Genomic DNA, 25,320 nt, shown 5'->3' on the forward strand with positions numbered 1-25,320 from the left:
AATTATAATGAAATGTGTTACCTTCCTCTTAGAGATGTAAAAAGCTCAGGACTCAGAATGACTTTTGTTTTGTTTTGTTTTTTGGTCACAGTCAATGTGGAAATTTGTTCTGACTATTTTTGTTTTTGCATTCCCAACTGCTGGTAATGGTAGAGAGTTTTAGGGGAGAGAGAGGAGGATCCTGACTGATTTAAAACATAGAGGTGTCCATTCTACACAGTTCTTTCAAAGAGAAAACAAAACAAAAACTACTCATCTTTCTGTCTTTTGCCATGTAGTTCATATTCATTCTTATGTTCCCTCTTAAACTACCAGGTAAAAAGTCATGGGTTTGTTTTTACTTAGTGAGAAGTACTGAAATACTATGTATAGATGTGGAAACAACACACAAATTTGCATTCAATTCTCTTGTCTTGAGTTTTATTTTATTATATAACTCACCTGCAGATTTGAGGGCATAGTCAGCCATCTGGACTTGATCCTCCCTTAACTTTTTAAGGACATAATTCACCAAGGGCATCATTTCCTGTGAGGAAATGAATGATTTACAATTAACATACAGGACTTTTTTTACTTTATCACATTGAATTTTATCACCCTGATGGGGAGGGGTTCAAAACAATGTTTTGGGTTTAAATGTTTATTAAATCAAACTCCTTATATACTTTTGTATTTAGAAAAGTTTAAGTGTTTTAGTGTCTTCTAGATCTCTGTTTAGCATTAATTTTCTAGGACTGAGGATATTATTTTCTAATGCCATTATTATTGAGAGAAGCATTATGATGCAATTGAAAGAGTATTAGACTTGGGAGTCAGAAGACCAAGATTTGAGTACTGGCTCTGGTCTTGCTAAACTATGTGACCATGGAGCAAATGGCTTCACCTTTTTGGGAATCAGTTTCCTATCTGTAAAAATGAGTATTTTACCTATCTTATCAGATTACAATGAAAATTCTGTAAATTTGTAATATACTATATTCATATAAACTATCACCATCATATTATTAGTATTACTACTAACAGTTATTTATCAAGGTTAAGATTATCATGTAATAATATTATTATTTTGATAGTAACACTTTTGTTTTTAAAATAAATTTATATTTTCACCTTCATATTGTTATTACCTTGAATATTTTTAGTTAACAAAATGAAAGGAGGGTATCTCTGACATAAATTCTCTTTGCTCTGATTAGGATAGTTTTACAAATTGCTATTTTTTTCAAAGAACTAATATTTTAAAAGAAAATGATAAATGTTGGAAGGAATGTGGGAAAACTAGGATGCTAACATATTGTTGGTTAAGTTGAGAATTGATCCAACCATTCTGGAAAACAATGTGGAACTATTCCTAAAGGACTATAAAATTATGCATACCCTTTCATCCAGCAATACCACTTGCTAAAGGTCTATATCCTAAAGATATTAAAAAAGGAAAATAATCTATTTGTATAAAAAACTATGGCAGCTTTTTGTAGCGGTCAAGAACTGGAAATTGAGAGGATGCCTATCAATAGGGGAACTGCTAAAGAAGTTGTGGCATAATAGAATATTATTGTGCTATAAAAATGACAAGCAAGACGATTTCAGAAAAACCTGGAAAGACTTATATGAACTGATACAAAGTGACGTGAGCAGAATGAGGAGAACATTGTACACAGTAACAAGCAATAATTTATGATGAAAAACTATGAATGATTTAGCTATTCTCAGCAATAGTAAAACAATCCCAAGGACTCATGATTGAAAAAATGCTAAAAAAAAAAATGCTCTCCAAAAATTGATATCTGAATACAAACTAAAGCATATTCTCTTTCCATTTCTTTTTTTCCTCCCTCTCTCCTTCCCTCCCTTCTTTCTTTCCTTCCTTCCTTCTTTTATTCTTCTTTCTTTCTTGATTGAATCTTCTTGCAAAAAATAATTAAGATGGAAATGTTTTACATGATTTCTCATGTACAACATCAAAATGCTTAACATTCTCAGGAAGGAGAAGGAGAAAGAGGGAAAAATAGAATTTAGAACTCAAAACTTTAAAACCCCCCAACAAATATTAAAAATTGTTTTACATGTAATTAAGATAAAATAAAATGTTATTTTAAAAAAACTAATAGAAAGGATTTTGTGAGAGACACAAGGTTATGGTATCATGAGTGGAAAGTCTACCCCAGAGGTAGACTGAAGGATATTGTCTTTGATCAAGACAACAGTTTATTAATAGGGTTCCAAACCAATAATAGTCAATTGTTTGCTTCAATTTAAGAAAAAAAAAACTGAGATGAAGACAATTCATTTTTTATAACAAAAAAACAGAACAGGATAGGTAATATGATGTGATTAAAGATAACATGATTGGTTACATAGTTGAGGCAAGGATAACAACATGATTGGCCTGAAGTTGGGAATCTAGCAACAATTCCTCTTTCCCTCCTGTTACTAAGTATTCTCTGTTTAAATACAACTTCAATGTTAAAAGTGCAAGTGTGCCAGACTGCTTTAGATAGCAGACATCCTTAAAGGATAGCTTGGCGGTTTTAAGATATACTTTTGGTGTCCACCTGCATCCCTCATAACAGATGTCATTAAATCAAGAATAGAGCAGCGATTAACAGGAGAACTAGGTTCCTTACAGAGCAATTGAATTCTTGAGCTAAGTTTAGAAACAAAGAACCATTACTTAGGTGGTTACAGGACAAAAAATTTCAGAATGAAAAAAATATAAAATCAATGCTTGATTTTTTTCAATGGAGAACTGAGTTTACTGGGAGTCAAGGATTTAAAATTTTAAGGCCACAATTGGCCATGTCACTTTGAAGAAACTTCTGGGTCTCTATTTAGTTCCTTATCTGTAAAATCAAGTGTATTGGACAAATTGCTTTCTAATAATCTTTTCCAGCTCTGAATTTCCATCATTTCTGACATTTTAAAAAATCTTAAATTTTTTACTAACAAGATGGGAGCTAGGAAGAGAAGGTAGCAGGCTTCTTTCATTTTCATTTGGCTGTCATTATTTCATTGTTTGCATGTGGCATGAAAATAAATCTAGACCTGAATGATGAGCCTATACGAGGATTTCCAGTTGTCTGAATGGCTAAATCACTGATTCATTCAATTCTGAAGGTTCCATGAGTACTAATCTAGAAGCCAAATAGTTTATCATTAATCTTCCTTGCTCAGTGATCCAATTCAATATCTTAAAAAAAGAGAGAGAAAGATGCACTGCATTAAGTCCATCTTAACATCTTTCTATGCTTTATTTACCTATAGAACTGATTAATTTTTAGAATCTTACCAATCTTACCATAAGATTCTCTGTATGATTCTTTCATTGTACCCTGAATAAATATTGAAAAAATGTAAGAGACACTAAAACAATTTTCTTACTTTAGGCTGGCATGATGCCTACACTTCTACCATTATGAAATTATTCATTTTTGTAAGTTGAGACATTAGCTTTCCATTGTTCATTATTTAAATACTACTATCTTTGGGAAGGCATAATGAATTCATCTTTAGATAGTCATTGATGCTGTAGGAAATTAGTTTATCAGTTTGCATTGTTAAGAGTATAAATGAAATAAGCATGTAGAATTGCTGGGTGATTATATTCCTGGGTGAAATGTGGAAAAAGAATGGGGGAAGGACAAGAAGGAAGGAAACTATGAGTTGTAGGTATCCAGGATGAAATTATTGTATATTTTGGAGAAGGAATGAATCAGGGTTGCTAAAGAAAAGGCTTGTTTAATTCAAAAATTTTCTCTATTGACAAATGTCTCTTTAGCTTAGAAAATGGAGCTAGTAAAAGACTGCTAGCTTTAAATTGTTAGTTCTTTTATCTGTATTAAAAACAAAAAATTGGGGGGAGGCAGAGCTAAGATGGTGGAGAGGACACATGTGTCTTTCTGAGCTTTCCTTTACCCTCAAAATATTTTAATGAAATTCATCCTCTGAATAAGTGCTTAACTGTCAGAACCCATGAATATTGGGAGAAAAACATATTATCAACCAAAAATAATCTCGAAATTCACTAGAACAAGTTTGTTTTTGCTTGTGTGGGGGAACTGAACAGAGCTAGGCCAGGTGCAGACTCAGGCAGATAGGCAGAGAGAGCACAGAAAATGGTTCATGGTGAACAGATCTGAGGGAGGCAGAGTGTGGTCTTTGCTGCCTGAAAATTTGCAGGCAGAATTTTACCATAGTGTTGGTTACTCTGCCCTGGCAGCAACCATAACCTCAAAATGCTAGAGTCTCTCAGGACTTGTCCAAATCCACCCAACACCCAGTGTGACTCAGCATGATCCAAGCACATCTGTAGTTGCTATTCCCAGCACAGACATTGCCTTTCCACTACTGCTGATTTTCAGCACAATTACTAATCCCAGGGCAGCCAGTGGGTGCTGTCCCACTGCCCCTTCACTGCCATTTCCTGTTGTCTGTAGAGACAGGTTGGAAATATCCTACTGCCCCCCATAAGCAGACCAAAGCATTTTTGTTTGTTTTTCTTTTTTTCTTTTTTTAAATTAACAAAAAGGCAAAGTGGGCTCTAACTATAAATACCTTCTATACTGAAAGAAAGCAGATTTCAAACCCTGAAGAGACTAGAAACAGTGTGTCTCTAGATGAAAATCCAAAGGTATATATGATCTGGTCCCCAACACATAAAAGAAATTAAAAAGGATCTTAAAAGAGAATTAGAAGAAAAATGGGGAAAGGAAAGGAAAGCTTTGCAAGAGGTCAGGATAAGGCCCAACAACTCATTAAAAAATAGACTGAAAAAAGAAAAAAACTCCCTGAAAAACAGAATTGGAAAAGATAAACAACTCCCAGGAAAACAGCATTTGTGACTTGGAAAAAGAAAATATTTCCTTATAAAAAAATTTGATGAAATGGAAAAAAATTTCATAGAACAAAACAACTCATTTAAAAACTCAATTGGACAAATATAAAAAGAAATTAAAAAGTAACTGAAAAAAGAATCCATTAAAAATCATAATTGAACAAATGGAAATGAATGAATCAAGGAGACACCAAAAATCAATCAAGCAAAAATCAAAAAAATGAAAAAATAGAAAAAAATGTTAAATACCTACTTAGGAAAACAACCGACCTGGAAAATAGATCTAGGAGAGATAATCAAAGGATTAATGGATTCCCTGAAAATCAGGATAAAAAAAGAGCCTAGACACTATTTTTCAGGAAATCATCAAAGAGAACTGCCTAGATGTCATAGAATCAGAAGGTAAAATAGCCATTGAAAAAATTCATCGGTCACCTACTAAAAGAGATCCCAAAATTAAAACTCCAAGGAATATTGTGGCTAAATTCCAGAACTATCAGACCAAGGAAAAAATACAACAAGCAGCCAGAAAAAAATAATTCAAATACCGAGGAGCCACAATAAGGATCACTCAGGATCTGGCAGTATCCACATTAAAGGATAGAAGGGCCTGGAATCTGATATTCTGAAAGGCAAGGAAATTTGGAATGCAGCCAAGAAGAACTTATCCAGCCAAATTGAGCATTTTTTTCCCCCAGGAAAAAAAGATGGATATTCAATGAAATAGGTGAATTCAATTTATTTCTGATGAAAAAACGAGAGCTAAACAAAAAATTTGACCTCCAAATACAGGACTCAAGAGCAGCCTAAAAAGGTAAAAAGAACCTTGAGAATGGTTTTTCTGCTATGGGTATACTTAAAGAGTAAATGTGTAATTTGGAAATATAATAATATATTTATATATTATATGTATTATAAATATATTATGTATATTTATAATATTAAACATATATAAAAATTATATATGTATAATAAAGGAAAGAGGAAAATCAAATTGTTAGTCTTAAAAATGAAAAGGGAGAACTTTCCACTAATGAAGAGGAAATTAGAGTAAAAATTACTTTGCCCAACTTTATGCCAATAAATTTGAGAACTTAAATGAAATGGATGAATATATTCAAAAATATAGGTTGCCCAGATTAACAGAGGAAGAAGAAAATTGGTTAAATAGTCCCGTTTTAGAAAAATAAATAGAACAAGCTATTAATCAACTCCCTAAGAAAAAATCCCCAGGACCAGACAGATTTACATGTGAATTCTACCAAACATTTAAGGAACAATTAACCCCAATGCTATATAAACTATTTGAAAAGATAAGGAATGAAGAAGTCTTACCAAATTCCTTTTATGACACAGACATGGTACTGATACCTAAACCAAGTAGGATGAAAACAGAGAAAGAAAATTATAGACCATCTCCCTAATGAAATGAACATTGATGCAAAAATCTTAAATAAAATATTAGAAAAAAGATTTCAGAAAATCATCTCCAGGATAATACAACATGACCAAGTAGGATTTATACCAGGAATTGCAGGGCTGGTTCAATATTAGAAAAACTATTAGCATAATTGACTATATCAATAACCAAATTAACAGAAACCATATGATCATCTCAATAGATGCAGAAAAAGCTTTTGATAAAATCCAACACCCATTCCTATTAAAAACATTAGAGAGTATAGGAATAAATAGACTTTTCCTTAAAATAGTGAGTAAAATCTATTTAAAACGATCAGCAAACATCATATGTAATGGGGATAAACTGGAACCTTTCCCAGTAAGATCAGGGGTGAAACAAGGTTGCCCACTATCACCATTACTATTCAATATTGTATTAGAAATGCTACCTTCAGCAATAAGAGATGAAAAAGAGATTAAAGGAATTAAGAGTAGTTAATGAGGAAACCAAATTATCACTCTTTGCAAATGATATGATGGTATATTTAGAGAACCCCAGAGATTCTACTAAAAAGTTATCAGAAATAATCCACAACTTTAGCAAAGTTTCAGAATACAAAATAAATCCACATAAATCCTCAGCATTTTTATACATCACTAACAAAATCCAACAGCAAGAAATACAAAGAGCAATTCCATTTAAAATAACTGCTGATAGTATAAAATATTTGGGAATCTTATCTGCCAAGGGAAAGTCAGGAACTATATGAGGAAAACTACAAAACACTTTCCACACAAATAAAGTCAGATCTACACAATTGGAAAAATATTAAGTGTTCTTGGATAGGTCAAGCAAATATAATAAAGATGACAATACTACCTAAACTAATCTATTTATTTAGCACTATACAATCAGACTCCCAAGAAACTATCTTACTGACCTAGAAAAAATAACTAAATTCATCTGGAAGAACAAAAGGTCAAGAATTTCAAGAGAACTAATGAAAAAAAAAAATCAAATGAAGGTGGCCTAGCTGTATCAGATCTAAAACTATATAACAACGCAGCAGTCACAAAAACCATTTGGTATTGACTAAAAAATAGACTGGTTGATCAGTGGAATAGGTTAGGTTCACAGGATAAAATAGTAAATAACTATAGCAATCTAGTATTTGAAAAACCCAGAGACCCCAACTTTTGGGATAAGAATTCATTATTTGACCAAAACTGCTGGGAAAATTGGAAATTAGTATATAGCAGAAACTAGGCATTGACCCACACACTTAACACCATACACCAAGATAAAATCAAAATGCGTTCCTGTTCTAGTCATAAAGAATGAGTCTATAAATAAATTAGAAGAACATAGGATAGTTTACCTCTCAGATCTATGGAGGAGAAAGAAATTTATGACCAAAGAACTAGAGGTCATTATTCACAAAATAGGAAATTTTGCTTTTGTGCAAACAAAACTAACAGAGACAGGATTAGAGAGGAAGCAACAAACTGGAAAAAACATTTTTACAGCTAAAGGTTCTGATAAAGGCCTCATTTCCAAAATACATAGACAATTGACTCTTTAAGAAATCAAGCCATTCTCCAATTGATAAATGGTCAAAGGATATGAACAGTCAATTTTTGGTTGAATAAATTGAAACTATTTCTAGTCATATGAAAAGGTGTTCCAAATCATTATTGATCAAAGAAATGCAAATTAAGACAACTCTGAGATACCACTACACAACTCTCAGATTGGCTAAGATGACAGTCAACAAATGTTGGAGAGAATGTGGAAAAACTGGGACACTGATGGACTGTTGGTGGAGTTGTGAATGGACCAACCATTCTGGAGAGCAATTTGGAACTATACTCAAAAAATTATCAAACTCTGCATATCCTTTGATCCAGCAGTGTCACTACTGGACTTATATCCCAAAGATATATTGAAGAAGGGAAAAGGACCCGTATGTACAAAAATGTTTGTGGCAGCCCTTTTCATAGTGTTTAGAAATTGTAAATTGAATGGATGCCCACCAATTGGAGAATGGCTAAATAAATTATGGTATATAAATGTTATGGAATATTATTGTTCTGTAAGAAATGACCAGCACGATGAATATAGAGAGGCTTGGAGAGATTTACATGAACTGATACTAAGTGAAATGAGCAGAACCAGGAGATCATTATAAACTTCAACAACAATACTATATGATTATCAGTTCTGATGGACATGGTTATCTTCAACAATGAGAGGATCCAAATCAGTTCCAATTGATCAGTAATGAACAGAACCAACTACATCCAGAGAAAGAACACTGAGAAATGAGTATGGACCCCCACATAGCATTTCCACTCTGTTATTGTTTGCTTGCATTTTTGTTTTTTCTTCTCAGGTTATTTTTACCTTCTTTCTTACAAATTTTTTTTTGTGCAGCAAGATAACTGTATAAATATGTATATATATACATATATACATATATATATACATATATACATATTATATATATATATATATATATATATATATATATATATATATATATATATATATATATATATATATATATATATATATATATATATATATATATATATATATATATATACTGTATTTAACATATGCTTTTACATATTTAACATGTATGGGACTACCTTCCATCTAGGAGAGGGAGTAGAGGGAAGGAGAGGAAAAGTTGAAATAGAAATTTTTGCAAGGGTCTATGTTGAAAAATTACTCATGCAGATATTTTATATATATAAAGCTATAATAAAAAAATAATATGAAAATAAAAAAGAAATCAGTTAAAAACAAAAAACAAAAACAAACAAAGACAAACCTGATTTGGCATTAATACAATTATTTCATACATTGAATTATTTTAAAAATAACAAACAGAACCCCAAATCCGTTCTTGCCTCATCAGTAATATCTGAGTCATCCTGCTCTCCAAAGGCATCTGTATTAGCATTCAGAACAAAGTTGTCCAATTGGTTTTTTATATCTTTAAGTATAGCCTTCAGGATATTTATCTGTTTAATCAGGGATAGAATTTCTTGGGAATTGTTTTCCAAATAGTGCCTTCCCTTCCTGTTAAAAAAAAAAAATGGAAAATTGATTAAGAAGGAGAAAGGGTCTTTGTAAAAGATCACCCATATTTTCTTATTTCACTAAATTACTATTGTTGTTTCAATATGCCATAAATCTAAGTACTTAATATGTGTATAAACAAGATTAATATAATAGTTACAATATAGGTATTAACATAGTAGAGAAGAATGTTTCAGAGAGAGAAGAGAATAGAGAACAAATGGAGAATTAATTGGCTTAAGAATCAAGTTCTAAGACACTATAGCTCTGACAGATGCTACTGTTGGTGTGCTTTTAAGCATTTTCCAGTAATTTTCCTGTTCCTAGCAGCACAATATAATGAAAAGAGAATTTGAACTATCTGAGTCTAAATCTCAGTTATGCCACTAACTAGCTATATAACCTAGAAAAGCCACTTAACTTTTCTGTGCCTCAATTTTTTCCTGTATAAAGTGAAGGGGTTAAATTAACTTGCCTCTAAAGATTCCCTCTAGTTCAAAAGTCTAAAATTCATTTAAAAGTTGGGGATTCTCTCTTCCATGTTCATCATAGAACAAAACAAAATGTTAAATTGTTATATTTTATTAGGAACTAGGAGTTATAAGTAGAGAGGAGCAAATTGTTGTGAGTGATAAAAGAGCCAGAAAGATCCAGGTTCAAATTTTACATTTCACATTTGCCCTTCAGGAGCCTTTGACCATACCTTTGACAGGCTTTGTGACTGTGAGTAATCCCACTTACCATCTCTCTGATTCTCTGACAACTAAGACTAAATTATAAATGTCTTATAATTTGCATGTTGAGTAGGGGATACTCCAATCCTAGGAGATTACAAATTAAAATGATTATTTTTATATGACATTTTCTTTCCAACTACTTAACATTTAAAGGAATTGGGAGTTAAGCCTAAGATTCTGACTGCCTTGTGAATCTTTCCAATAGACTAAACAGTATGATTCCCTTATAAACATTATTATTCTTTTGAGGAAAACAACTTTCAATAAGTACCTGTCTCGAGACACTAATAATTTTCTTTGTACAAGAGAAAAAAGTCCTTCTTTAAATTTAATGTTAAAGTATAGCTGGACCATGTAATAAGTAGGCTTTCTTCTATTTTTGGAATTTCATAATTCTATAGGATCACATTACATCTCTCTAATGAAAGACTTTAATAATATATAGTGTTCTAAAATAGAAAAGGACAAATTTTTGTCCTGGACAGTGATTTAGGTCTGAAGTAGAAGTAGTACTGGACTAGGATACATGGCTCTAAGACCTAACCCTCTCCGCAATGATTCACCATGTGACGTTAGACAATCCATTTACCTGTGTCTCAGTTTCCCATTAAGTAGAATAATAATATTTTACCCATATTATAAATATATTGGGAAGACGAAATGAGATAACATGTTATCCAAGTTTAAAGTTATTCAAATATAGAGCATTGTTATAAGCTATCCATCAAATATGAAGATGACAACTGCCTATATACCATTAATATCTAGTTTTTCTGGTATTGATTATAAATCTGCATTGTCTCCTCAATATTCTTTCACCCCATATTGTCCTGTTGCTAGGATCAGGTTCAACCTATAGTCCTTGAACAGAGTATATTGTTTAACAGTGGTATCAAAATCATTTGTATAATGCTCAAAGTAATTGAGGTAGCCAGTCACAGACATATTTATAGATCATAGAATCATATATCTGGAAGAGAAGGTATAGATTATTTCTATTAAACTACTAATGCAAGGCAATCAGGAAATTGAATGTTGTTATTTTTTCTTGATTAACATCATTTCAATGTGATGATTAATCCTCAAAATATAACTCAATACTTAAGTGAACTTTTTCCAAAAACATGCAGAAATGTCCAAATATTCCATGATTTACAAATAGTCTATGCTCCAAAAATGTATTTGGAAGCCTATATTTTGGGAAATGGCATTAATGGTTAGGTTGCCAATAGTTTGCTTAATCCTTAACATATCTAAAACATTACATATTTGCAATGAAGAACAATAGAAAAAAATACTGCCATAAATTCTATTAACATAAAAAAACAGTAAAACAATTTAATTTTTAAAAAAATTATTGTAAATACTGGTTCTTGAAGAAAGGCAGGTGTGATTACAAAGGATCAAGAGTTAGAAACTTTCATAGATATTCAAAATTGCACTTTGGGGTATTTTCAAGAACTTCAGAGCTCAATGATTCTTTATTACATGTAATAAATTTATGTTTTTCACTAGCTGAATGAAAAATTTGATTTTCAAATACAGGACTCTGGAGAAGCAGGAGGAGATAATCAGGAAAGTGATATAAGAGACTTCATAATATTTACCTGTTTAGATTTCTACATGGGAGGATGAGTATTTATAACTCATTAGAACTTTCTCATTATTATGGCAGTTAGAAGGATTATATATGAAGTGGAAGGTACAGATGTAGTTGAATATGTCTTTTTAAAGACATGTTGATAATATCTTTTTTTAAAAAATGATAAAATTAAGGAGAGAGGAATATACTGGAAGGGAAAGAGAGAAGTGGAATGGTCCAAATAATGTCATAAAAGAAGAAGCATGAAAAAACTTTTACAGTACAGGGAAAGAAAGGGAAAAGAAGGGAAGTGAGCGAACCTTATTCTCATCAGAATTGGCTCAAATAGGAATATATATTCAATAGGGGGTGTAGAAATCTATCTTACCTTGCAGGAAAATAGGAAGGAAATGAGATATGAGAAGGGGGGGAGTGTAATAAAAAAAAAAAAAAGGAGGGCATATTAGGGAGAAAATGGTTAGTAGCAAAATACTTTTGAAGAGGAAAAGGGTGAAAGGAAAGGGAGAATAAATGGGAGAGAAATACATTTAGCAAGAGTAATTGTAAAAAAGTTTTCAAAGCAAATTTCTCTGATAAGGCTTCATTTCTTAAACAGAGAGAAATGAGATAAATTTGTAAAAAAGATAAGAACTATGCTCCAATTGATAAATTATCAAAAGATATGATCTGTGTCCAAAGGGCTACAAATTCATTCCTATTCTTTGACTTAATAATACCACTACTAGACATGAATACCAAAAATGAATTGGAAAAAAAACAACAAAAGGAAAATGATCTGTATGTACAAGAATATTCATAGAACCTCTCTTCTTCTCAGGGCAAAAAAAATTAGAAATTGAAGGGATGTCCATCAATTGAAGAATAGCTGAATAAATTGTGTTATGTGACTATCATAGAATATTAGGGGAAATTATGAGCCGAATGCTCTAAAAAAAAAAAATAATAATAATCTGGAAAGTCCTCCATGAAGAAAGTGAAATGTATTATATATTGTAAAGGGCTACAACTGAGCAGATGCAAGGTAACCTAGCACTTAAGCCTAATTACCAATTGGAAGATTCTCTATTAACATGTTTGGAGGATGACCCTACTTAACTATTCTGTGCTGGCTAGATCGGTGGGTGTGGACAAAGAAGGGGAAGTGAGATTAGTGGGTGGAGTAGGGGGAGGAGGGTCATTGTTTGGCGGTGGAGAGAGTGGAGAGATTCCTATATCTAATCTCCTGAGAGAGACCCTAAAAGAACAAGAATAAAGACTTTTGCTTATACTGATTCCGGCTAATTCTAAGAAAGAATGAATAGAATGTTCTGGAATGACCAGCTATAAATGACTTTGCTATTCTCAGTAGCCCAATCATCTATGATTACTCTGAAGGACTGGGTTTGAATACAGATTGAAGTATTCTCTTTCCTTCCTACTTGTATCTGTCTGTCTATGTCTCTGTGTGTCTTTCTTTCATATGAATTTAATTTTTCTTAAGGGTTTTTATTTTCATTATGGTGGAAGATCCATGTTTTCTTTCACAACTTGACTTTTATGGAAATGTTTTGCATACCTTCACATTTGGTTTCTTAATTGTGGGTGGGGATAAGGGAGAGAACATAGAACTCAAAAACTTTAGAAACAAAAAAATTTGTTTTGAATGTAATTGGGTTAAATATTTTTAAAAATATATATATTTTTTAAATTCTTTTTTCTTACCTTTGATATAGCTAGTTGGTAACACTTATCCCCTACTTTCAGACACAACCTGTTCCCAGTGTTTAAGACTAATTTGACCTATAATAGGAGAAATATAGGGAACCTTGGATCCAAAGTTCAGTCTTAATACTTTTGGTCTTGTTCTGGCCTTGAATCCTGATTCCAAAAATTGGACTCTAGTTCTTTGTGTCCATTATCTGAGCTCCTATCTTGTTTACTTGTTCCTGAAATCTTGCCCACCCAGTACCTCAGTACTTCCCTCCCCATTATCTCTAGACCCAAAGACCTACCTAAAAACTCCAAATTCTATTGTTCCTTTCTAATTATCAGGTCTCCCAGATGTGAATTAGATAGGTGGAGCTGTGCTATGATCTGTTGAATGATTTCCTGAAAATATGTTCTACCTCCCTGCTAGAAGACTTACTTGATGCCCAGTATTAGACTTGTGTCTGTTCCCATAGCCTACTTTGTCTCTAAGTCTCTAAGTCACAGGTATCTACTAAGTGGCTTTTCTTGCTTCTAATGGAAGTTCTGTTGTGACAACACCACTACTATATGTATAAAAAATACTTTGTGCTGGGTTTTGTGTATATTGGGGAAAGGGAATTATTAGGTGTAGTTTATGACATTTTTAAGCCATAAATAGAATGAAGAGAGAAGAAAGTAATGAAGTAGGGAAAAGTTGAGAGGTTTTCTTAGGAAGAAGAGAGGAAGGAAGGAGTAAAAGAAAATGTATACATATATGTGAGATAGAATGAAAGTAGCTGATGAAGTAGAAGAAAAAAAATATACTAAAACATGTGCAAGATTCTTCTAAAGAGAAGGGAGATGAGTGAGGTACTTTGGATCAGTCAGCCACCCATAGCAGGCCTTTAAGATGCCACTGATTTAGGACAACTTCTTTGCTCCATGAAATAAATGAGCATAATGATGGAGACAAAGGGGTCTCAGGGATGTGGAAATGAGATAACGTGCAATATGCCATTTGAATGAATAAAACAGTCTTTTAAATGCTTATAATTTGAGGAGTAACTATACTAAGATTATTTTGTAGAGTTAAGTTCTGGGTTTTCTTCCAGGTTTTATTACTGCTTTACTATGCGAATATGACCAACTCACTCTCTGGATTTTGATTTCCTCTTCTTTCAAATGAGGGGTTTGAACTAGTCACCAGGATTCCTTCCAAGTAAAAGAGTCTAATTAATTAAATTTTTAAAATGTGAAAGAAAGAAAAAATATGATCTTGGTTGGCATGAGGAAAACATTTGGAAATTAAATATATTTTATATTAAATACATATGTATCCCATAAATCACCCCAAAGATACTATTTAACAAAATAGTAAAACATATACAACAGGAACAACAACTACTACTCACTTTAGAAGCTCCATTTTGCTTTTAGACAAACGAATTCTGGTCTATAAGAAAAAAAGCAGGTTGATCAAATGATAGTGAGATCTCCCCATTCAGAGCTAATTATTTACAAAAATGTGTTTGCATGAAATCCACATCATTCAGTGATACACTTTTGATACATCTACTGTGTTCCAGGTTTCTATGTATTATGAAGAATATATATTTAAGACAGATGAAAGTTATAGCTACCAATATTGAAAGAGTTAAAAAAAAAATAAGGGGTAAAAGATCCCAACTTTGAGGATAAGAATTCACTATTTGACAAAAATTGCTGGGAAAACTGGAAATTAGTATGGCAGAGACTAGGCATAGACCCACACTTAACACTGAGATAAGATCAAAATAGGTTCATGATTTAGGCATAAAGAACAAGATTATAAATGAATTAGGAACATAGGATAGTTTATCTCTCAAACTTGTGGAGGAGGAGGAAGGAATTTGTGACCAAAGAAGAACTAGAGATCATTATTGATCACAAAATAGAAAATGTTCATTACATCAAATTAAGAAGCCTTTGTACAAACAAAACTAATGCAAACAAAATTAGAAGGGAAGCCACAAACTGGGAAAACATTTTTACAGTTAAAGGTTCTGATTAAGGTCTCATTTCCAAAATATATAGAGAATTGACTCTAATTTATAAAAAATCAAGTCATTCTCCAATTGATAAATGGTCAAAGGATGTGAACAGACTCAGATGATGAAATTGAAACTATTTCTACTCATATGAAAGGGTGTTCTAAATCACTATTGATCAGAGAAATAAAAATTAAGACAACTTTGAGATACCACTATACACCTGTCAGGTTGGTTAAGATGACAGGAAAAGATAGTGATGAATGTTGGAGGGGATATGGGAAAACTGGGACATTGATGCATTATTGGTGGAGTTGTTAATAGATCCAACCATTCTGGAGAGCAATTTGGAATTATGCTCAAAAAGTTATCAAACTGTGCATACCCTTTGATCCATCAGTGTTTCTACTGGGCTTATATCCCAAAGAGATATTAAAGAAGGGAAAGGGACCTGTATGTGCCAAAATGTTTGTGGCAGCCCTTTTTATAGTGGCTAGAAACTGGAAAATGAATAGATGCCCATTAACTGGAGAATGGTTGGGTAAATTGTGGTATATGTATCTTATGGAATATTATTGTTCTGTAAAAAATGACCAGAAGGATGAATACAGAGAAGCTTGGAGAGACTTACATGAACTGATGCTATGATGCTAAGTGAAATGAGCAGAACCAGGAGATCATTATACACTTCAACAACAATACTGTATGAGGATGTATTCTGATGGAAGTGGATATCTTCAACAAAGAGAAGATCTAATTCAGTTCCAATTGTTCGGTGATGGACAGAATCAGCTACACCCAGAGAAGGAACACTGGGAAATAAATGTGGACTACTTGCATTTTTGTTTTTCTTTCCAGGTTATTTTTACCTTCTGAATCTAATTTTTCTTGTGCAACAAGAGAACTGTTTGGATTTGCACACATATATTGTATCTAGAATATACTTTAACACATTTAACATGTGTAAGATGGCCTCCATTTAGGGGAGGGGGTGGAGGGAGGGAAGGGAAAAGTTGGAACAGAAGTGAGTAGAAGGGACAATGTTGTAAAAACTACCCATGCATATGTCCTGTCAATAAAAAGCTATAATTTAAAAAAAAATTAAGGGGTAAGGAATTTCTAAGATTATTCAGTATAAAGGCTATATAGCAGTCTTATAGGACTTAACAGGATTTTGCTATATGAAATTAATGTTACTCTACTAGAAGTCAGCTATTGTTTATTTTTAACTATGTACCAGACATTGTGCTAAGTGCCAGAAAGGCATAGAAAGGCAAAAGTTCCTTTTTTGTCTAAAGGAACTCACATTCTAATTGGAGTAAAACATGCAAACAACTGTGTATGAACCAAATAGTTATAGGATAAGTTGAGGTAGTATTCAGAGGAAAGGTGTTTCATCTAGAGCCATCTCCAGTCATACTGATCTATATCTGGCCACTGGAGCCAGCTGGCTCTGGAGAGAAAAGTGAGGCAAGTGACCTTGCACAGCCCTCCCTCACTTAAATCCAATTGCATGTTATGGCATCACCTCCCTTATGTCTTGGTCCTCTTTAAGAATAAACAACAATTAAGATTATGGAGGACTAGGAAAAGTTTCTCACAGCAAGTGGGACTTTATCAGATACTTGAAGGAAGCTAGGGAAGCTGAGAGACAGATATGAGATTTTCCACTGCAGGCATGAAAGACAGTGAAAATTTTGGAGCTAGAAGATAAGAGTATCATGTAGTAGGAAAAGCACACAAAATCACAAAATGCCTGAATGAGAATAAGATATGAAAGTAGGAAGTCCAGAAAAGGAAGAGGGAAATGAAGTTATAAAGGGCTTTCAATGCTAAACAGGTCTTATAGTTGATATTTGAGGTAATAGGGAGCCAATAAAGTTTATTGAATATGGAAATGAAAAGAGCAGATTTAGGAAGATCACTTCGACAACTGAGTGGAGGATGGATTGGAGTGGGGAGACTGGTAGCAAGGAGAATAACAAGCACTTAAATCATTGCAATTGCCCAAGAAGAAAGGCCTGAACCAGAGTGTTTCAGTCAGAGAAGAGGAGGAGAGATACATGAATGAGGTTACAAGAACTGATAGCAAATGTTTGGATATTAGGTGTGTGAAAGATGGAAGAGTCCAGGATGACAACTAGGTTCTGAGCCTAGGAGACTAGGAGGATGGTTGAAAGGCTTGAAAGGAAAACATAAGGAATATAACTTGGGACATGTTGAGTTTAATATGTTTATAATATCCAATTTGAGATATTTAATAGGCAGTTAAAATTGTAAGACTGGAGGGCAGGAGAAGTTAGGACTGGATAAATAGAACTGAGAACCTCACCATAGAGATGATAATTGAAGCCATGGTGGCTGATGAGATCAGCAAGTAAAATAGTATAGAGGGAGAAGAAAAGGCATAGCACAGAGCCCTCTGGAATACCTATAGTTGGTGAAAATGACTTAAATGAAAATTTATCAAAGAAGACTGGGAAAAACTGGTCAGACAGATAAGAGCATTATAAGAGTATTATCAGAAAAACTTAGGGAAGTATTAAAGAGAATGATCAAGTGTCAAAAACTGCCCACAGACTAAGAAGGATGATTAGCAATTAAATCACTGATAATGTTGGAAAGAGCAGTTTCAGTTCAATGATGACATCAGAAGCTAGAATGCAGAGAATTAACTTGAGAGAGAAAAGAAAGATGATGTTCATAAGGAGGTTAGCCACAAAAGTGAGGAGAAATATAAAATAGTAGCTAGTGAGGAAGGATAGATCAACTGCAGAGTTTTTTGACAATGGGGTGATATGGGCATGTTTGTAGGCAGTAAGGAGGCAGTTAGTAGACAAGAGAATGATTAGAGATGATAGAAATGGTTATCCAGAGAAAATAGGATAGAATGAAGTTGTAGAATGATTTGTCTTGGCAATCTCATGTTTCAAGTGAGATAGAAATGAAGGAGGTAATGGCAGAAGGCATCTAAATGATGCAAGATGAGGAAGGTCTCTGAAAATGGTCTCAAATTTTTGTGAAATATGAGACAAGGTTCTCAACTGAATGTGCAGGAAGAGGAGAAGATATGGGAAGTTTGAGGAGGTGATGTACTGAAATATAATTATTTTTTCAAGGGATATACCTGACATATTTAACAAAAATTTATATACTGTTATTTAGTAATTCATAAGGCATCTTCAATATCTTAATCAAATCTTGTTACAATAAATAGTTGTACAGAAAATATTCATATCATATTTATGGAATCTAAGAGTTTATGATTGTGTCTTATGTTAGAATTAGGTCAGAGTCATTTAGTCCAATCACTGCCAAAACCATGAATTTCTTCTATTTTGAATTGATTATCCAGTCTATTTGAATACCCCTATTGACTGCAAACTCAATTACTAAATAAGGTATCTCATTTAATTTTGAAGAGCCCAAAATGTTAGAAAACTGTCGTTTTTGAGCTAAAATTTCCTTTGTTAAAACTTTTACCAATAGGTCCCAATTATCTCTTATTTGGAGTCAAATGGAATGAATTTAAGCCTTTTTCCTTGTGAAAACCTTTTCTAATCTGGGAAAAACCAAACAACCAACCAATGATCTGCATAATTTCTTTTCTTCAAGTTAACCATCCCCAGTTCTTTCAACCAGTTTTCAAATGCCATTGTTTGCAAATTCATCTAAACATTTTGGTCCCCTCCCTCTGTACAAATAACTTGCTTGTCAATGTCTACTTTAAACTGGATACTTGTGAATAAATACAGTATTTTAGATATGGTCTGATTATCAAAAAATGCAGCAAGACATCACTTCTCTTGCTTTGAAAATTATATTTCTTTTAACTCATAGATTTAGAGCTAGAAAGAAATTTTAAAATCACTTAAATTAACCCTTTCATTTAAAAAACAAGGCAACTGAAGCCCAAAGAAGTTGTAAGCTGTGTTAAGTTTAAGACTGCAATAGTTTTTTGGATGCTACATCATATTGTTGACTCATTGACTTAAAGCTCCCAAATTTTTGTTTCTCTCCCATCTTATCTTTTTGAAACATTAAATTTAAGACTTTGCTTCTATCCCTATTCAATTACATCTCTGATTTAACCCATCATTCTAACATATTGAGATCTTTTGGAATGTTAATTAAAAAATAAATTTAAATTCATATCATCTAATTATTTGAAAAGCATATGAAATGTTTTTATCTAAGTCAATGAAAAAAAATAAATGGAAAAAGAAATAGAGCTCTAAAAGAAACTTCTAAAATTTAGCTCTTTGAGGTTAATTAGTCAAATAGCAAATTCCCTAATTACACTGCCATGTCATCTATTTTTCTGCATTAACGCAAAAAAAAAAGAAAAAGAAAATATGAGAACCATTCCCCAATTGATAAATGATCAAAAAATATGGTCTATGTCCAAAAAGTATGAAATCATGCATATACTTTGTTGTAATAATACTATTACTAGGATTGAATCCCAAAAAGAGATTTTTTTTTAAAGGAAAAGAACCTATACATATAAAAATATTTATAGTAGCTCTTTTTTTAGGACAAAGAATTGGAAACTGATGAAATGCCCATCAGTTGGAGAATGGTTGAAAAAAATTTTATGTGATTATGAAGGAATATTATTGTTCTATAAGAAAGGATGAGCAAGATACTATCAGAAAAACCTGGAAAGTCTTCTAAGAGTTCAAGCAAAGTGAAATATACTATATATATAGTAATTGTGGGATGATCAACTATTAATGACTTTGCTATTCTCACAATTTAATGATACAAAATGACTCGAATGATTTATGATGAAAAATTTTATCCACAGAAAGAATTGATTGTGTCTGAATACAGATTAAAGCATAGTTTTTAAAACTTTTTTCTTGAGGATTTTTTTTTGGAGGGGAGAAGATTTATATTTTCTTTTGCAATATAACTTTTATGGAAATACTTTGCACAACTCCACATGGACCTTCTCAATGTGGGGGGGAAGGGGAGAATCTGGAACTTAAATTTTTATTTATTTTTATTTTTTATTAAGGCTTTTTATTTTCAAAACATATGCATGGATAATTTTTCAACATTAACCCTTACAAAACTTTGTGTTCCAATTTCCCAAATCCCTCCCCTAGATGGCAAGTAATCCAATATATGTTAAACATAGTTGAAATATCTGTTAAATCCAATATATGCATACATATTTATACAATTATCTTGCTGCATGTGAAAAAATCAATCAGGAAAAAATGAGAAAGAAAATAAAATGCAAGGAAACAACAACAAAAAGAGTGAAAATGCTATGTTGTGAACTACACAGTCCTCTTTTTGACTGTAAATAGTTCTCTTCCTTATAAGATCATAGGAACTGGTCTAAATCATCTCATTGTTGAAGAGAGCCACACCTATCAGAACTGATCATCATATAATCCTGTTGCCATCCATGTACAGTGATCTCCTGGTTCTGCTTATTTCATTTAGCATCAGGTTCATGTAAGTCTCTCCAACTCTCTCTGAAATCATCCTGCTGATTGTTTCTTACAGAATAATAATATTCTATATCAATTATATCACATAACTTATTCAGCCATTGTCCAAATGATGGGCATCCGCTCAGTTTGCAGTTTCTAGCCACTACAAAAAGGGCTGCCACAAACATTTTTGCACATGTGGGTCCCTGTCTCTCCTTTAAGAAAGATATAAGCCCAGTAGAAACACTGCTAGACCAAAGGGTATGCACAATTTGATAACTGTGGGTATAGTTCCAAATTGTTTTCCAGAATGATTGGATCAGTTCACAACTCTATCAACAATATATTAGTGTCCAGGTTTCCCACATCCCTTCCAACATTTGTCATTCTTTTCCAGTCATCTTAGCCAATCTGAGAGGTATGTTGTGATATCTCAGAGTTGTTTTAATTTTCATTTCTCTGATCAATAGTGATTTAGAGCACCTTTTCATATGACTAGAAATGGTTTTAATTTCTTCATCTGAAAATTTTTTAAAAACAAATATAAAAATTATTTTATATTTAACTGAGGAAAATAAACATATTTTAAAAACAAACTAGGGAATACTATGGGAATATACTATAGTAGATTTGCCTCCTAAACATTTTTGTAATTTTGTAGTTATTTTGAGTGACATTTCCATTTTTATTTTATTCGTGAATTCTGCCACTATTATAATTCATAAATACTTTCAATTTGTATATCTGGATACTTTATACAAACTATTGTTTCAAGTGTTTTTTTTTTGCTAATTCTCTTTAAATTTCTAAATATATCATGTCCTTAGGGGAAAAAATTGAATAAATAAAAGAATTGATAACTAATTTTGCTATGGAGAATACAACACACAGAATCAGAGAAATCAGAGATAAACTCTTTAGTTTCACTTTCTTGTTCATTTTATATACTTATAATGCTTCTTAAGACAAAACAATGTTAAGAAAAACTTTCCCTTATGATAAAGTAGTCTTCAATATGGCCACTTCAACTTTTCCAAAGTGCCAAGAAACAAATGAATAAATTTAGAATTTCAGAAAACTTTATCAGCTGGTCTCTTAAATACTGTATTGACAAGAAGATTATTATACGTGGATTATCTGTAACAAACAAAGATACAGGCTAGTAAAATATCTTATTTTCTCAGAAATTACATCTCTGGAATTAGTTTGGTCTATTTTTGTGATTTTACTGGTATAGAGAACTTTCTTTCCACCTATAGTCTTGGAAAAAGTGAACAGATCAATATTATCATTCTTGGAAAAGATCTCCCAAGACAGCTAGTTTTCTATCTTCCATATCACATTAATATATAGCATAATATAAAAGGAAATTTCACATAAATGCAAACCACTTTGAATGAGCATAGATTTAAGGCCAAGAGCCTTGCTTGAAGTATTTCATTAAAAACACAATTGGGCTTCTTTGTGATGTGCTTTATCTAATATCTCTACACAAACATTCCAACTTATTTTAACTATGGACAGCAGGGACAATACAATGGAAGGAGTTCTGGAATTGGAATCAGAAGATCCAGGCAATCTGGGTTCAGGCTTCTACTACTAATCTTGAGCAAGTTACTTTCTTTCACTTCAGTGTTCTCCCTCATAAAATGAAAAGTTCCCTTCTAGCTTGATTATTTTATAAATGACTGCCTAAACTTGTATATCTAAGGTTGTAAGGGGGAATACAGGGACAGAGAATGAAGGAGAGAAAATGAGTATTATAGTTGCTGAAGCTTTGTCATCAATGAACCTTTGGAAGTTGGTCATGGGTCAGTTGGTGATTGGTCATGATCCCTGCCATCATCTGATTTCACATAGAAAAAACTATAGTGATTATATGATGCCATCAATTAGTTTGACAATTTCATACAAAATAAAACTTTACTTTGATAAATGTAGTTCAATACCCCCCCCAAAATCAATCTAAATAAACAAAAATACAAATTAGGACTTTTATGTTATTAAATTTAAGAAAATTTATAAATACAAGAATCATTGACTTTCAGGAAATTTTCTGCAACTAAACAATATAGGTACTAAGAACGTTTAGGTTATAAAAAAAAAAAAAAGAAAAAAAATAGAACAAAAATTAAGATTTTCCTTAGTAAGTAAGTAAGCACTATATAAGTAATAAGGCTATAGAAACAAAGGTAGAAAAGTTTAAAAATGTGACATTTCATTTTCTTAATTGACTGAAGTATATAAATAAGATCTAAAGCTAGAATAGCTTTTAAAAAGAAAACATATAACCTTCAAACAAGAAGATATCAAATTATGTTGGTGGATGTAAAACAAAATATTTTACAAACCTATCTGGTTTTATGATAAATGTTGATTTTACACATGTATTTAAAAAAAAATTTTAATATAAATGTTACCTGATAATTGTAGAGTTTAGAACCATAATCCGCAGAAAGTTCATATAATTGCCTGGGTATGTGAGATAACCCTGTACTTCTGAGTTTTTCACTATCATGCAATCCTGTTAATCATACAAAAACAAATTTGTTACCACAGAGCTGAATTATTATCTACTAACTTGTACAGCCTGTAATAGTAGGAAACTAATAGGACTAATATGTAAAATTATTCAAAAAACACAATGCCATATAATTTTATTGGAATGAATTAAACACTGCTTGTTTTTTAAAGTAGATAAGAGATTCATTAATAAATTTCATAACTAGGTTTGGTGGCTTATTCTGCATGGCATAGTCTGAAACCTTTTCTGGGTCCCTCAGCTTTGGTGGATCCTGTACAAAGTAGCAGTGTATATTCTTTAAAGAAAGACATTTTTATTTCAACATATTTTTAAAAGATACTAAGGGAAGTTCATATATTAATTCTGTAGCATACAATTTTCAATCCCAAAACAACAAAAACCAAAAAACCTCTGTGTGTGTATGTGTGTGTTAGAAGGGCATATGAAGAACAAATGCTGTTTGGAAACATATTTTTATGCACCTTTAGGACTTGAAACAATGGTTTAGAGAACCTTTTATAATTCAACTAAAACTTACCTATAAAGATAAAAGTCGCTAAGACCATCACACTTAGGATAATCTTCCATGAGAAATATTCCCTAAACAATATAAAACCAAGAATACAATGTTGCAATATTATTGGAAACCTATTTTAGACATTGCTATGATTTGTGCCTCTATCCCCCCAACCCTCTCAGACTAAATTAATGGAATTTCTATCTTCTTAAAATGGTAAACTTGTTTCTGCATGTAATCTTGACTATACACCAGTGCTCTTGAAGGCCCCAGAGAATAGAATGTGAGAAGCTTTCAATCTCAGGTAGAAATTGCTGTAATTTCTAATTTCTGTGACATTGGGCTGTTATGTTTGCTAATCCGTGGATATGTCTTTTCTCTGTCTTACTATGTTTTGATCTCTAGTACCTAAGAGCTTCCTACGTATCTGACTTCTGATAATTTCAATTCTATGATCATTTTCAATTGCTTAGGCATTTGCTTTCCCCTTCAGTTTAGAATTCAGAATATTTCTTCCCACCCCTTGGTATCCTCACCATCTGACATCACCTTTCTAAAATCTACTTTTTTCTGCTTTTCCTTATAGAAGAGATGTCTCAATTAACAGTGACTACTGCTAGATTGCTTGGTGAAAAGTATTAACAGCCTTCTTAATTGTTTTCTGGCCTGATACTTTTCCAAGCTTCTTCCTACTCCCCCCCCCATATTGCCTGTCTTAGATAACTGAATAAACCAAGGAATAATCCAATTCTTTTTTTTTAAATCATCCTCTATTTTTATCAAAGTCCATTTGGAGAGTCTTTCTTTATTTTCAAATGTAAGCCATTTCCCTTCCTTGAGTACCAAAGAATAGATTTCCTCCCTTATACTTCATTCTGGGCCACTATAGGCTGACTTTCCCCTCTAATGACTTTAAACATGGACTTCTGTTATGGAAGAATTTGAGTGGGGGCATCTGTCTCAGCCTTACCTTCTGGAGTTCTTTCTAGTGGAAGGGTATTGCCCAAATCATCAAGGGAATGTTGTTTTCCCTAATGGGCCAAGTGCCTCTTGAGGCCCATACAGCCTGTCTTGAGGATTTTCAGTCTCAATCTGCTCCCTAGAGAATGTTTATTCTTCACAAGGTTCTGATTTTTATTCTGAGCCTAATCCCCAAAATACTGGGGGGTGGCATTTGTTTCACAAATTCATACTAAAAACCAGACCTATTTCTCCATTCCCTCTCCCTCCTTCTTTGGAACACATACACACACATACTCCTCTGAATGTGTCTATCTGAACCATTAGGTTGTCCTCTTAGGAAGAGTTAAAATTTGTACTCAAACCATGCTATATCAAAATTGTGTACTTCCAACTTCAAATGAGTCTCAAACACTGAAAATTGTGTATGGAGCAGGACCTTTTCTTCTACTTGAAGTTGATGAAAACTGCTGAATCCTGTGCCCTAAAAAGATAAATATCTAAACATTTA

The 25,320-nt window shown here is 32.5% G+C and overlaps 1 protein-coding gene across 1 annotated transcript in view; it reads right to left on the minus strand.

Annotated features, from left to right (window-relative positions):
• The window catches only part of SUN3 (Sad1 and UNC84 domain containing 3), a 39,764-nt gene extending 15,369 nt beyond the window's left edge, over window positions 1-24,395 (minus strand). Inside the window, 6 exon segments of the mRNA XM_074282730.1 lie at window positions 442-526; window positions 9,152-9,323; window positions 14,744-14,784; window positions 23,229-23,332; window positions 23,871-23,980; window positions 24,370-24,395. Coding sequence (XP_074138831.1) covers window positions 442-526; window positions 9,152-9,323; window positions 14,744-14,784; window positions 23,229-23,332; window positions 23,871-23,980; window positions 24,370-24,395 — 538 coding nt within the window.
• Window positions 24,396-25,320: the final 925 nt, after the last annotated feature.

Source organism: Sminthopsis crassicaudata, chromosome 1 (genome assembly GCF_048593235.1).
Source record: "Sminthopsis crassicaudata isolate SCR6 chromosome 1, ASM4859323v1, whole genome shotgun sequence".
Taxonomy (NCBI): Eukaryota; Metazoa; Chordata; class Mammalia; order Dasyuromorphia; family Dasyuridae; genus Sminthopsis; species Sminthopsis crassicaudata.